Source organism: Terrapene carolina, unplaced genomic scaffold (assembly GCF_002925995.2).
Source record: "Terrapene carolina triunguis isolate 2854851 unplaced genomic scaffold, T_m_triunguis-2.0 Scaffold96, whole genome shotgun sequence".
NCBI classification, from domain to species: domain Eukaryota; kingdom Metazoa; phylum Chordata; order Testudines; family Emydidae; genus Terrapene; species Terrapene triunguis.
This window is the reverse complement of record NW_020664447.1, coordinates 10,715,379-10,728,262: the sequence shown is the minus strand read 5'-3', so window position 1 is coordinate 10,728,262 and position 12,884 is coordinate 10,715,379. Positions and strand designations below refer to the sequence as shown.

The 12,884-nt window shown below is 35.4% G+C and overlaps 1 protein-coding gene across 1 annotated transcript in view; it reads right to left on the bottom strand.

Annotated features, from left to right (window-relative positions):
• The window catches only part of CSTF3 (cleavage stimulation factor subunit 3), a 78,261-nt gene that overhangs the window by 53,500 nt on the left and 11,877 nt on the right, over positions 1–12,884 (bottom strand). The window contains exons 2-3 of the mRNA XM_024211473.3: positions 7,425–7,526; positions 7,200–7,295 (exon numbers count right to left, since the gene is read on the bottom strand). Coding sequence (XP_024067241.1) covers positions 7,200–7,295; positions 7,425–7,526 — 198 coding nt within the window. The remainder of the gene's footprint in view (positions 1–7,199; positions 7,296–7,424; positions 7,527–12,884) is intronic.

Genomic DNA, 12,884 nt, shown 5'->3' with positions numbered 1-12,884 from the left:
GTGTGTGTGTGTGTGTGTGTGTGTGTGTGTGTGTGTGTGTGTGTGTGTGTGTGTGTGTGTGTGTGTGTGTATATTAGAAGAAGTCTGTCAAACATTACATTTTTATCTCATAATAGTATAACGAAATGATTTTTATCAACTACCTGATACTTCACTGCACATTTTTTACAAGCTGGCTGTCACTGGACATGAGACATCATGTGGCACAAAGATTGGCAAAGCCTACTGTAGCTAGGGAAAAGATTCTGATGTCCAATTTTAAACGAACACGTATTCATATCCTACAATGAATGCCATAACCGAATACAGTATATCACATGACTGGTCATAAGTTATTGGCACAGAGAGGCCACGGTGTTCCCTTCAACAGGTTATTCACAGTCTGCAAAAGGATTTGAGATATAAGACAACATGCACTATTCTAGTATCAGGGGGTAGCCGTGTTAGTCTGTATCTACAAAAACAACAAGGAGTCTGGTGGCACCTTAAAGACTAACAGATTTATTTGGGCATAAGCTTTCGTAGGTAAAAACCTCACTTCTTCTAGTGTGCAATGGGGCTATTACCTACATACTTTTAGCACGACAGGTGTGCAAAGAAATAGTAATAATATACAGTAAGTTTTTGAAGTAGTCCAAGGAGCATGAATAGATATTTGACCACCTGATAACTGGAGCGAGGTACAAAAATGAGGGTGAAGACAAGGTAAGAAGAAAACTGGCTATATTGGCCCCTTTGGTCCATGTTCAAGTGACCCACCCATAAACACTGCAGGGCAGAGAAAGCTCTATACTATATTGAAAGTCTGTTGCCAATGGGAGCAGAAAGAGGCTTAACTTATGCCTTACTATAGGAAAGAAAAGTCAGAAGTAGTATTAGCACATTGATGTATCAAAAAAAAAATAGTATAATGGCTAAAGTTTTCACTGTCTACATAAATTCTGTAAGTGGGTCTTAGAAGCTTTTGAAAATTGTACCCAGTGAGGGAAGCTAAATGCTTGTGTTTTTCCTATTAAAATCAGAATAAAAAGATGAAGCTAATGGAGGCCTAAGGTTTCTACTGTAGTATGTTTGGTGCTCTCTAACTGATCTAGAATGTAGCTATCTTTAGGAATAATGTTTAGCTAGCCAACCCTTATGAAGTGAACGTTTCCATTGCCACATCAAGTGGAAAGAATACTGTTAAGGCAGAATAGCGAACAACCCATTTCTTCGTGCGAAAATGATTACATACTACAAAAGAAAGCCACAGTGATATTCTTTGATCATATCTTGTCCTTTCACCACTAATATTAGAAATATTGTCTATCCCCTTTTTCAGGATTAAAATTAGCTTAATGAACAGTTATGTATTAATTGATATATACGGAAGGCAGATAAATATACAGTCTTCCACTTCAATACTGTATATCTACTTTAAGTCAGAAACATTTTATCAGTTGTGGTTGTGTGGAAAAGTATTTCTGATACTACACAACTAAAAACATGTTCTGTTCACTTTGTAAATTGCACACCCTTATATTTACATAATGGGCAGAAGGGACAGGAGACGGACAACTTGCATTTGATTTCTAGTACAAGTCTACAATAATCACACAGACATAGAACATTTATTAACAAGAAAGGAACAAGTCCGTAAGAATAAGAAAAGATCATAAGTAGTACAGTTGTAAAGATTAAAAGCTCAGGACAGAAGTTTCCAATGTTTAGGATGTGCAGAAATTCTGTACAACATACTCTCTCAGCAACGAAAGTTGACCAAGAAAAATGCTTATGTAACTGGAGCAGCAAGTTTTATACGGGTATATTTTTCAATTACTATAAGAGTGTTTACATAAATTTAGCAAACAGTAGTTATTTCTAATTCAGTTAAGGTGTTGCCAATAAAGGAATATCAGCAGTGGAGAAGTCTATTTTGACTTTAGGTCACATCAGCTTCATCCTGACAGAAATGAGTTCAATTTTCCAAACAGAACACTAATTTTGAAAGTATGTATTCACAATTTCCCTCTCCAGCCCCAAATCAAAGTATTAGGAGTAAGAAAATACTGTCAAGCAGAAAAAACATTTTAAACAAAACCAATCATTTTTCTAAATGATTTTATTAAAGTTACATTTTTTAATGTACAAATATATTGAAATGATACATTCTGGCTAGTGTTCACACCAATTTGAATTACACGAGTTAAAGATACTCATGTATATGTTTATGTTGAAATGCAAAAGCCATCAATCCTAGCCTTTGGTTATATAGTTCAAGCCCTCTTCCTCCTCCCATTGTCCCATAAAAAGAATTCTTGTACCACATCTCTTGCTATTAAACTACATTTAAAATAAACTATGTTCATATTAAAATTACAAATATTTCTATTCTATTTATAAAAAAGTTTTTTCTTTAGTGCAAGCAATTACACACAATTCAAACTTGAGAAATTTATAACAGTGAAAATACATATGAACAGCTCAAATACTTTACAAGCACATGGACTAGCTTTGCATTTATTAGTTTCTGGGTTTTTTTTACGTGTTTGTCAGAACTGTATTGTGGTTGTGATTTTTAAATATTTTGTTATAGCAAACTTTTTGAACTCTCCCAACAGCAGAAAGAATGAACAAGGAGATACTGAAATAAGCCCATGAAAGAATGAAGTTAGCATGGTGTAAGCTTGCCCAGAGCATCCAAGGACTATAGCATGGGATCCTAAAAGTTTTCAAAGATACCATTTCAAATGTCAAGATTGGAATGAGAGTAATACTACTGCTCAAGAATATTGTAAGTATAGATTATTTGTAACAAATTGATTAAAAGGATTTTCTGCGGATCCATTTTTCCACGGGAAACTAGAAAGCAGGGAAATTCCTGAAAATTAAAAAGTTAACTACAAGTTTCATACAAGTGTTCACTGCTGTACTGTTCAAACATTTATGATACTGCCAACCATGTAAATTCTTCAAGTGCATCAAAAAGATAATTAAACTTAATTCTAAAAATAAATATCTAAAAATAAGTGGGTTATCTAGCAGTCTCGATCAAAATCAGATCATGGATATATATTATGCATCTGGTTTCACGGGCTCACATGGTGTACTTCATCAGAATATACATATTTTGTACTTCTATAGCATCTCGTTGTTCTATAAACAAGCCTCACAACAACCCTGTGAGGTAGGTAAGTACTATCCCCATTTTACTGGCAGGAAAGTTTAAATAACTTACCCAAGATGGCACACCAAGTCAGCTGGGCAGAAATAGAATCCAGATCACTGAACTATTAATTTAGCATGTATAGCATAAGTGGATGTTTGAGACTTGTAACATGCTCCGTTAAAACTATAAACAGAGGCATTTTTGTGGATTTATGCAAGCAGGTTGGTGGGAGTGGCCTTTTTGCTGAAAAAAGGCATCAAGGGAATAGCCAACTATTTTAATGTTAAGCAACTGGAAAAAGACTATAGTGACTATTACTGTGCCATATAAATAAATTTTCAAAAAAGATGGAGTATATATTAGCAAGTGACTTGTTTCTCAACTTGCTACAAAACAGGTTGTAGAGGATAGCCTACATAAAACCCCTAAACAAAAGCATATGCTCACAGATTGCAAGTGGTTCAACACCGCAGCATGATAAAGTGTTTTTGCAGATGGAGTTATTTCTTCTATTGCTAATAACTGCCCCTCCCTTTAGTCCCTCCCCCAACTGTTTCTTGAAGTCACTGTAGAAATAGGAACCAAGGTGAAAAGCAGGCTGTTTTCACTGCTACAGGTTTATATTTTTGTGTAGTAGTAGTTTTGTCTCCCATCAGTGAAGGGAGTCAGAGAGGAAGTGTACTCAACTCATATTAAGTCCAAATCTATGTTCAGATTCATTCACACACTACAAAGTCAGTAGTTTTCATAAAAAACCTTGAGTACCCACAGCATCATTCAGCATACCAAAAAATGGTATTGTAAAGTATCCAATTTACTGTATACTTATTTTCAAATTTGATGACAATAAATGTTATCATAGGTAAGTGATGAAAACTGCTTCATATAATATGCTACTATAGTCCACCAGGGAACACACTCGAACAGCAAAAAGACGAGACAGCGCTGCAAAAATATGTAATTCTGAAGTTAATAAAGGTAAATATTTCAGTAGGGTTTATAGCTCTCTCCAAAAATTATAACAGAGAAAAATGAAGTACGGGAGAAAAGGATTTGTCTAGATCACAGGCTAAAATATCAATGCTGAAGACTAATTTGAATTGCTTTCTACTCAAAGGTATAAAGTGTGACTTAAAAAAGGTCAATTCCTGAAATCAGCTAAAGGGAGATTTAAAAATGCTTAATATTTAAGACACTTGAATTTTCATAAAGAAAATAGCTGAATACAGCTATTCCACATTAATGCTAACAGATCCCAGAGGGTATAATCTTCAACCTAACTTATTTCCCTATGCAATACACGACACTTAAATATTTTGTTCCTAAGTTTCTTCCTATGTCATTCTGTCAAACTCTTAAGAGAAAGACTTTCACTACCGCTAAAGGTGAGAAAGCAAGAGAAACAATGATTTGTTACCCTCTTTGCTTCTCTGTGATGTATAAAAGGTAACTATGAAAACTGTGTTTTTCTTTGAGAGGAAAAAATCTTTTTGTTGTCACATTAGAAATTCAGGTCTGGTCTTCCAGAAAAAGTGCAGACTATGGATGACTGAACAACTAGTAGGTTTAGGATTTAAAATACCATGGGAATGAAGCTCATTAAGAACTCCTCTTGATGAAGTTTCAACATGCCCACCCACTTCTGTTCAGGGCTGTGAAATTCCCTATTCACATTTCTGGATCATCCAAGAAAAGCCTCGACCAAGGTAAGAAGACTAAATTTGATATTTCTGATATGTCTAAAGTAATAAACAAGCAGAAAGGGTTTTCTTTGTACAATATAAAGCAACAATAAAAGAATCCATAAACCAATTCGTCTAGCCCCTATCTCAGGTCACCTTTAAAATGAGTTTGTATCAGTATTAATTTAGGTTCAACTACATTGTTAGAAACATGTATAATTCTGGAGTTACTTTGAAGCGGTCTGTTCAAGGCATACATGAGGCATTTTAAAGCAACATCTAGGCAGTATTGCCAAGTAATCCAATTTGTGTGTTCATTCTTGTCAATGAAGTCAGAAGGGAAAAAAAGAAGCAGCAAATTAACTTCTTACACTGAAGTCTACACATTACCAGATAGAACTGTTAAGGTAGAAATGAACAATGCAGGTTTTCCATTTATACCACTAACTGTATAGGTTACTACAGGCAAAGTTACTAGAAGGAAATAGGTTCAAATTTAAAATCAAAATTTTGGTTTAAAAAAAATTAATTTTGATTTAAGAGAAATCAAGCTTAAAATGTAACATGCTCAAGACACCTCTGTCAAAATACTAAACCACAATTGTTTTTCCTTCATCTTTTTGAAAGATTTAATTCTATCCTCCATTTATCCTACAGGTTAAGAGTAATTAAACCCACTATATTCATGACTATAGTTAACTGAATGCAGACTCATTCCCTCCCAAGTTATTATGTAGTATGTTACTGAAATATCACCTGAGGGGTAGCTGTATCCTAAACTGTTTACGCTTCAATAGTATTTGTGCTTATATATACTACTAACTTGTTCATTAGTTAAAAGGTATGGCATTAAATAAATGACAAAGAAGAGTACTTCTGTCAGGCCTTCTTCAAAAGATCCAATACAGAAGTGGCTTGAGACTTCTTGCTTTAATACAAGAATGGCTCCTGGTGACCCCAAAAAGCAGCACAGGTCAGCTCTCATTCAGCTCTCATTCACCTCTCAAGTTAGTGGCATCTCCAGTGAATGATAACAGTTCTAAATAAGCACTAATGATCCCAGAGAGAGTTTTGATGATTAAGTCCTGAGGCTAGGGTCTTGATCCTGCAACTTAGATCTGCATGGTTGCAGGAGGCAGAGGATCGACTTAGTTGCAAGATCTAACGTTAAGATTGGATAGGAGATACCCACACATGAATGTATTAGAGTACACACACCCACACATGTCCTGTCAGCTGATATCTCACTAACTTCTACATATGATGGGAAACGAAACAGTGCCAATTATAGGATATGTAAGCAGAGTGAATATTTGAATTTATGTTGCATATTTTACACCTAAGTATAAACAGTAATTCAAGTACAGTATGCAAGATTTTCAGTTACAACGGACTCCCTAGTTCTTTGCATTACCTTTAAAACTTTTATCTAGTGTCAGAACTAATTTGGACACAACTTATATGATATAGTAAGGATTAAGCAATGTGGTTTGCCACTCAGATTCCTACTCACCAATCTGCAGACATTTATTTATTCTGAGGTCAAACTAGGTCATTTATCATCTAAGGAACAGAAATCCCCTGCATTTGAGGAGTTTAACTAATAAAAGACTTGTCTATATTTATCAAAATTTATAGCTTAAGAATGCCAGTGAAAAGCATGTGTACCAGGATAAACTATCAATTACCTACAGAAAGTTAAAAAAATATAATCAAAATACCCATACAAATAATTTCATGGCATGGCATGAAATAAAGACTGTTGGATTGGTCTTTGGGCATAGCCAACTGGAACAAAATACAGCTACTATTTATATATATAAAAATAATTCTGTAAGTTAGTTGGACTTTTGATGGTTTAGTCAATATTTATGCGTAAACTATGCATTTTCAAGACACTTCACATCAGAAATAATCTTCCTTCCCACACCCTCCCTGGAAAAGACTATTTCAAAGACACTCAAAATATCCTAGAAGCAAAAATATTAAAGATTCAAACATTCATAGAAAGTAATTCAAATTAGTTTGTACATATGAGCAAAAAATGAGCTCTAAATAAATGACACAGGAGGCAATAAATTGACACGACAAGTAAATAAAAGGCTAAAGCACTCCAATACCATTGAAACGGTTTTAATGTTGTTGCAATTCCATAATGCAACAATCATCAGCTCATAAAAAGACCCAAATACTTGAGAATTCATTTTAATTACTCTTTTGCACCTATTTTACAAAATAAAGGCAAGATATGTTTAAAATCCTCCTTTACCTGGATTTGTTTATGTGCCTAACTTCAGTTATGTTTATCATAGAATGTAAACATAAATTCCTATTAAGTGTTATATAAGAAAGAATGTTAAAATATTAACCTCTGCTTCAATGTACAGTTTCCAGAATCTGCCAGAACTGGGGAACTGGGCAACAAGGCGTTCATAGGTCTTCCGTGCTTTGTCTATAGGTTGATTCTAAAAAATTGAAAACCAACAAACAGCATTTACAATATTATGATTTATGTAAATGTTTATATTGACTTCCAGAACCAAATAGTGTGAGTGGACCCATAGATAAGGAAATGTAATCCTATGTCACTAAACCTGTGCCTCTCGAATGAGAATGCTCCAAGCGTCAAGGTCATATGGATTCTCTTCTAATTTCTTTTCAGCCTTCTTCACTTTTTCTGGAACATATTCAGCAGCCTAGAAAAAACAAAGTAGAAGCGTAAGTGCCTATAAGCAGAGTCTGAGGAGTCCAATACTACTTAGAGTATCAGTTTAATGTCTTTTGAAAATATAGCAGTTCACATCTAAAGTAAAATGACTATTTTAATGTAAAGCAAGTTTTCCTTCAGAAACATTAAAATGTATTTCCCAACAGAAAACATTCAAAATTTGGTGGCTCATTGCCCAAACTAGAAGAAATAAGTTAAATAAATAATATGATAGTGTAAGGCTATGTCTACACTGTGCACCTTACAACGGCACAGCTGTGCTGCTGCAGCCGTACCATTGTAAGGTGTGTTGTGTAGCCACTCTATCACTGAGAGGTACCACCTCCAACGAGGGGCGGTAGCTTCACCGCTGGGAGCACAGCTCCGCTTTTCGTTGTTAAAACTTTTGTCATCCAGAGGGGTGTTTTTTCACACTCCTGAGTGACAAAAGTGGCAATGTAGACACAGCCTAAGTCCGTAAGAAACATCTTGGCTTGTAAGCTTGCTAACAAGTGTTCTGTATTTGTAATTCTATTTAACTGATTTATTATGGTTCTTAAAATGCACAAGAACATGAATTTGAAGTTAAGTTGTATTGTAAAAATAATTAAAGTACCAAAAAATACAGTTAATTAAGTTAACACTTGCAAAAAATACATGGCCATACTGCACATACTGCAATTTTCCCTCTTAGCAAGTTCAGTAACAAACTTTCAAATTGTCATACCTATTTTAAGTCAAAGCCATTAAACAAACCAACTTCTGTGAGGACCACTGTTATGTTAAACTACAAATTCAGCTGATTTTGAGGCTGCTTTGTTCAAACTAGTGTGTTTAGAAGTTATTTCTTTTAACAGTAGGTAAGGTTCTCACCACACCACTCTTCAGTAACTCAAAATAGATGAAGTGGTTTGCTCACATTTTCCAAAAACAGTTCAATTTCAGTCAAACAAAATATGGAAACTTTCAGCCTAAGCACTGGATGTTTCAGTAAGCTATGTCTGTGAAAAAAAGGGGTTATGATCAACTGTTTTTCAATCATAACTATTACTAAAAACTTGGTATTCTGTTATGTTATTTCTTTTTTAAATTTAAGTCTAACTACATATTTTACAGCCTCAAGTACACCATACTAGTATATTTAAGTACTTGACAACCGTTAGCATGCTTAGAGTTGTAGCACTAGACAGTAGCGCTAGAAGAACTTTAAAGAACAAATGGGGATTTCCATTCTGAAGTTTACTTGGCACTAGATGGTTAAAAAAAAAAAAAATACAGACCTGCACAACCTTAGGATTACAATGAAAGGAAGACAGGCAGCAGACAAAACACTTTGTTATGGAAGAACAGCAGCTATCAGCACTTCATACCATCATTCACACTTACTAATGCAGGAGATGACAAAGCAGCTAAGAAGCACAACAAATACTGACAATACATTGAACACTAAATGTTGTTTTAGTGTAAGTCAGCCAATATCCATCCCCGTCACAGAGCTTGTTTACATCATGGGAAATGTTTTCTATGGGAGTGTGATTTCTAAAGCACACTACACTCTACCACACTGATTGGTCTCTGTAGACCCTGCTGGTGTGCACCAAAGGTTTTTTAGTGCATTTTTTAATGTTAGAATTGTTTCAAACAGCACTATCATAAAGCACACCAGCAGGGTCTGCATGAACCAATTAATGCACATGTTAGTGTGCTTTAGAAATCACACCCCCTTAAGAGTGCATTACCCCACCAAAGTCTCATTATTCCAAGAATATAAATCCAGTGAAATAATGGACCCCCTTGGAAGACCATATTCTCAGGCCTGGAACGGAACAAGAACTACTGTTAGGATAATTTGCATGAGATTTTAAAAGCCTCAATGAAATACTAAATCCACAAAAAATTTGTTTTAATTAAAAATCCAAAAACAAAACATACTTTATATATGCAACAAGGCTGAGTTAATGCCAGTGCAGGAACCTTAGCTTTTTCATTTTCATTATTATTTTTTTTTTTTTACTGTGCATTTCATACATATACTAAGGTTCCCAAGACCACCTGATAGCTTTAAAAAGATCTATTTTAAAAAGTTTCTATTCATTCAGTGCTACCAAGTTTCAGAATGCCATTTACATACTAACAATATATAATGTCTGAAATTCTTTAACTATATGAGCAAAATTTGATTTTCATTAAACTTTATGACATACTTATGGAGTACCAAAAATAAACAAAGAAAATGTCACGGAAGACATACTGACACCAGGAAAGGGGGGGGGGGGGGAAGCAAGGGGGAGAAGAAGGGACAGTAGAGAAGAGAGAAGTCCGTGGTAGGTAGCGCTGCCAGCTCTACATACATATCTTTAATGTGAGTCTTCCCCAACATTAACTCCCACCCCTACCCCCCAATTCACAGCAATTCATTCTGGGACACGAACACCACGAGAGCCCAAAACAGAATCGAAACATACCTAAAACCGTTAGTGTCATGAAGCAATACCCATTTTAGTAGATAGTTTTTAAAAATTATTTGACTACAGGTGATGGAAAACAGCAGGTGTTTATAAATCTAATTTGTCACATCCCTACTCTTTCAAAGTTCTGACTTACAGTGCTGCGTATTTACTGGGAATCGCAAAGTTTCTATGAAAAGTCACCACTTAATTAGCTTGCTTTTTGCTTTAAATTTAAAAGTTCAGTTTTACAGCACTTCCAAATGGACTCCTTTTGGGAAAATATATATGAAGTTTGTTTCTTGTATTTGGAATTTACAATGAAGTCACAAACTTCACCAAAGTTTAGTTCACAGACACCTGTTTTTGCCTTAGTGAAGTTATGAAACAACATGATGGGAATACAATTTTGCTCCTGGCAAGTACTGTTTGCTTAGATGACACTATTGTTAACTTAAAAAGAGTAAAACTTGTTAGTCTGACTATGCTATACAAGCTCAAAAACAACATGCTACTTTATGAGGATTTAGTCTCTATAAACCTGTCTGTAGAGAAACAGGGTCCTTTTTAGGTTGGAGGATGGGCTGTATCACAGTAGTATATCCTAACAATGACCCAGTAGACTTATGTAACTCAAACAGCATGGTGCAGGATCACTGTGAAATTTGGGTGTAAGAAGAAAAATGACAAGCTTCATTGTTCTCCTGATGTTTTAACCCTTTAAAAAAAATTAAGTCAATTTGACCTCTCAAAATGGCAAACATTCACTCAGAGGAGTAGCTGCTACACTGTAGTTCCCTAGTTAGCTACAGAAGGCAACAAAGGAGGCAAACTGGTAATTGGTCTCTACTAACTGCAAATATGTAAGACCCTGCCCATTTTACAATTTTTAAATTAAGTTACATTTTAAAGGTAAAAATTCTTCTATTTCCTATTCAGAACTGAAACTAATTCTCAGCTTTGTCAGTAACATTTCTAAATATATTTTGACTGAAGGAGCGCTTTTAAATTGAAATCTATTTCCTATTTGATACTGTGGCAAAGTGGAAACTAGAAGCACTAGTGGTACAAAAAAAAAAAAATCCTTCCCTCAAGCAGAGAAGCTTTCCCCATTATCAGTGCATGGATTCTGCCAGAGCTCAGTTTGATGCTGTTTGATCTAAAAGTTGGAAGTAAGACATCACCACCTACCCTGAGAGGCAAGCTGAGTAAGCAGTTCGCGGGAAAGGCATTCTTGGGTAAGAGCAGCCCACTTCAGTGAGTAAGGTTAGAGGCAAATTAAAGCCCATACACTAATCCTGCAAAACTGAAGTCCATGAATTGATTTGTTCCTCTTTATTATACCAGCTCCAATGCAAGTAAAGAGGTCCAAATGGTCACAGATCAACTGTATTTTTATATCATTAAGTAAAGGTGATTAAAGAAACTTCAATTTAAAGATCACTAGATGCCTGAAAAATATTTTTAGTTTAACTTCATGTGTTTGGCAGCACTTGTGTAGTGTCATTTTCGCCTGTATAGCCAATGAAGCCCCTACATCACAATCAGTTACACGTTTAACTTTACACACAAGTAATTCCACTTAAACAATGGAATTACTGAAGTGTGAAAAGTTAACCATAAACATAACTGCTTGCAGTAAGAACTTAAATTAATCAGTTTCTCCTTTTGTGTGAAGGTGATTTTTTTTTTAAAAAATAGGAAAATCCTGCAAAGCCAAACACACTGATGGAAACAGTTGTACCTAAAACTAATTTTAGTTTTCAGATGACTCAATTTGAAGTTCACGAGGACCCTTTCAAAAGATGATCTAACATGTTAATTCAATGAGTTCACCCCAAACCAGGGGTCAAATGCTCCACTTAGTCTGGTTTATGTGGGGCAAAACAAGACATATTTCAGAACTTTACTTTGAATTTTCTTTGGCAAGTCATTTCAAGGAAAAATTCATTCACATCCATTTCTACATTGCCATCAAGAGCACACTCAATGGTTTGACTCTCAATTCCCTGATCCCACAGCATAGCAGACTCCAAAGTGCGTAACAAAATCAAAACAAACAACTCATTCATATTTGAGCTCAATTTGCATTTACTGAAAGGTATTTGGCAGGCAGTTTAAAACCTCCTCCTGTTCATGTGGTTTAAATACGGTTAAACTGGTTCACGTGGACAGGACATCAATTTAAACAGTCATTCACAACAGCTGATTTGAGCTTTTTTAAAAACCACTTGAGTAACTACTGTGAATAAGGCTAGGTCTACATTCAAAAGTTGTCAGCTCAGCTATGTCGCTCAGAGATGTGAAAAATTCGCACATATGAGCAATGCAGTTAAGCTGACCATCTACTCCAACCTCTAACTGTACACGTATGTTTGGACTCTACTTTTTTGAAAGCTTGAAGAAACTTAATTGTAAAGAAGCAAATGAGGCTTACACCTCATCCTCCCCTCCCCCTTTTGAGGCTATTCCACAGATCTCAGCTTTTGGACCACTTTTTCTCCTTAATTTCTTCCCAGTACACCTAGGGCTTATTGATAAATGTAACCAAACCAGGGAATTGATTACAAACAGTTACATAGGGACTGGAAATAACTGTCTGCATAACCAGACCAAAAACTTCAATAATCCATGGTTTTAGCCATACTGTAACCAAGACACCCACTTATATATAAAGTGTTAACAAGCCCTTTGTGCCATCCTAAATATTTTCCCCCTTGGTGTTTACCTTCCAAATACCTCTACACTTCTACCTGCTCTGCCTTCTGATCACTCTTAACACTGCAAAGTTAAATTTCACTTCCCATGCTACATCACTCAAGACTAGACAGCTTTCTGTAATTTAACTGCTACCACACATACACCTCTACCTCGATATAACGCTGTCCTTGGGAGCCAAA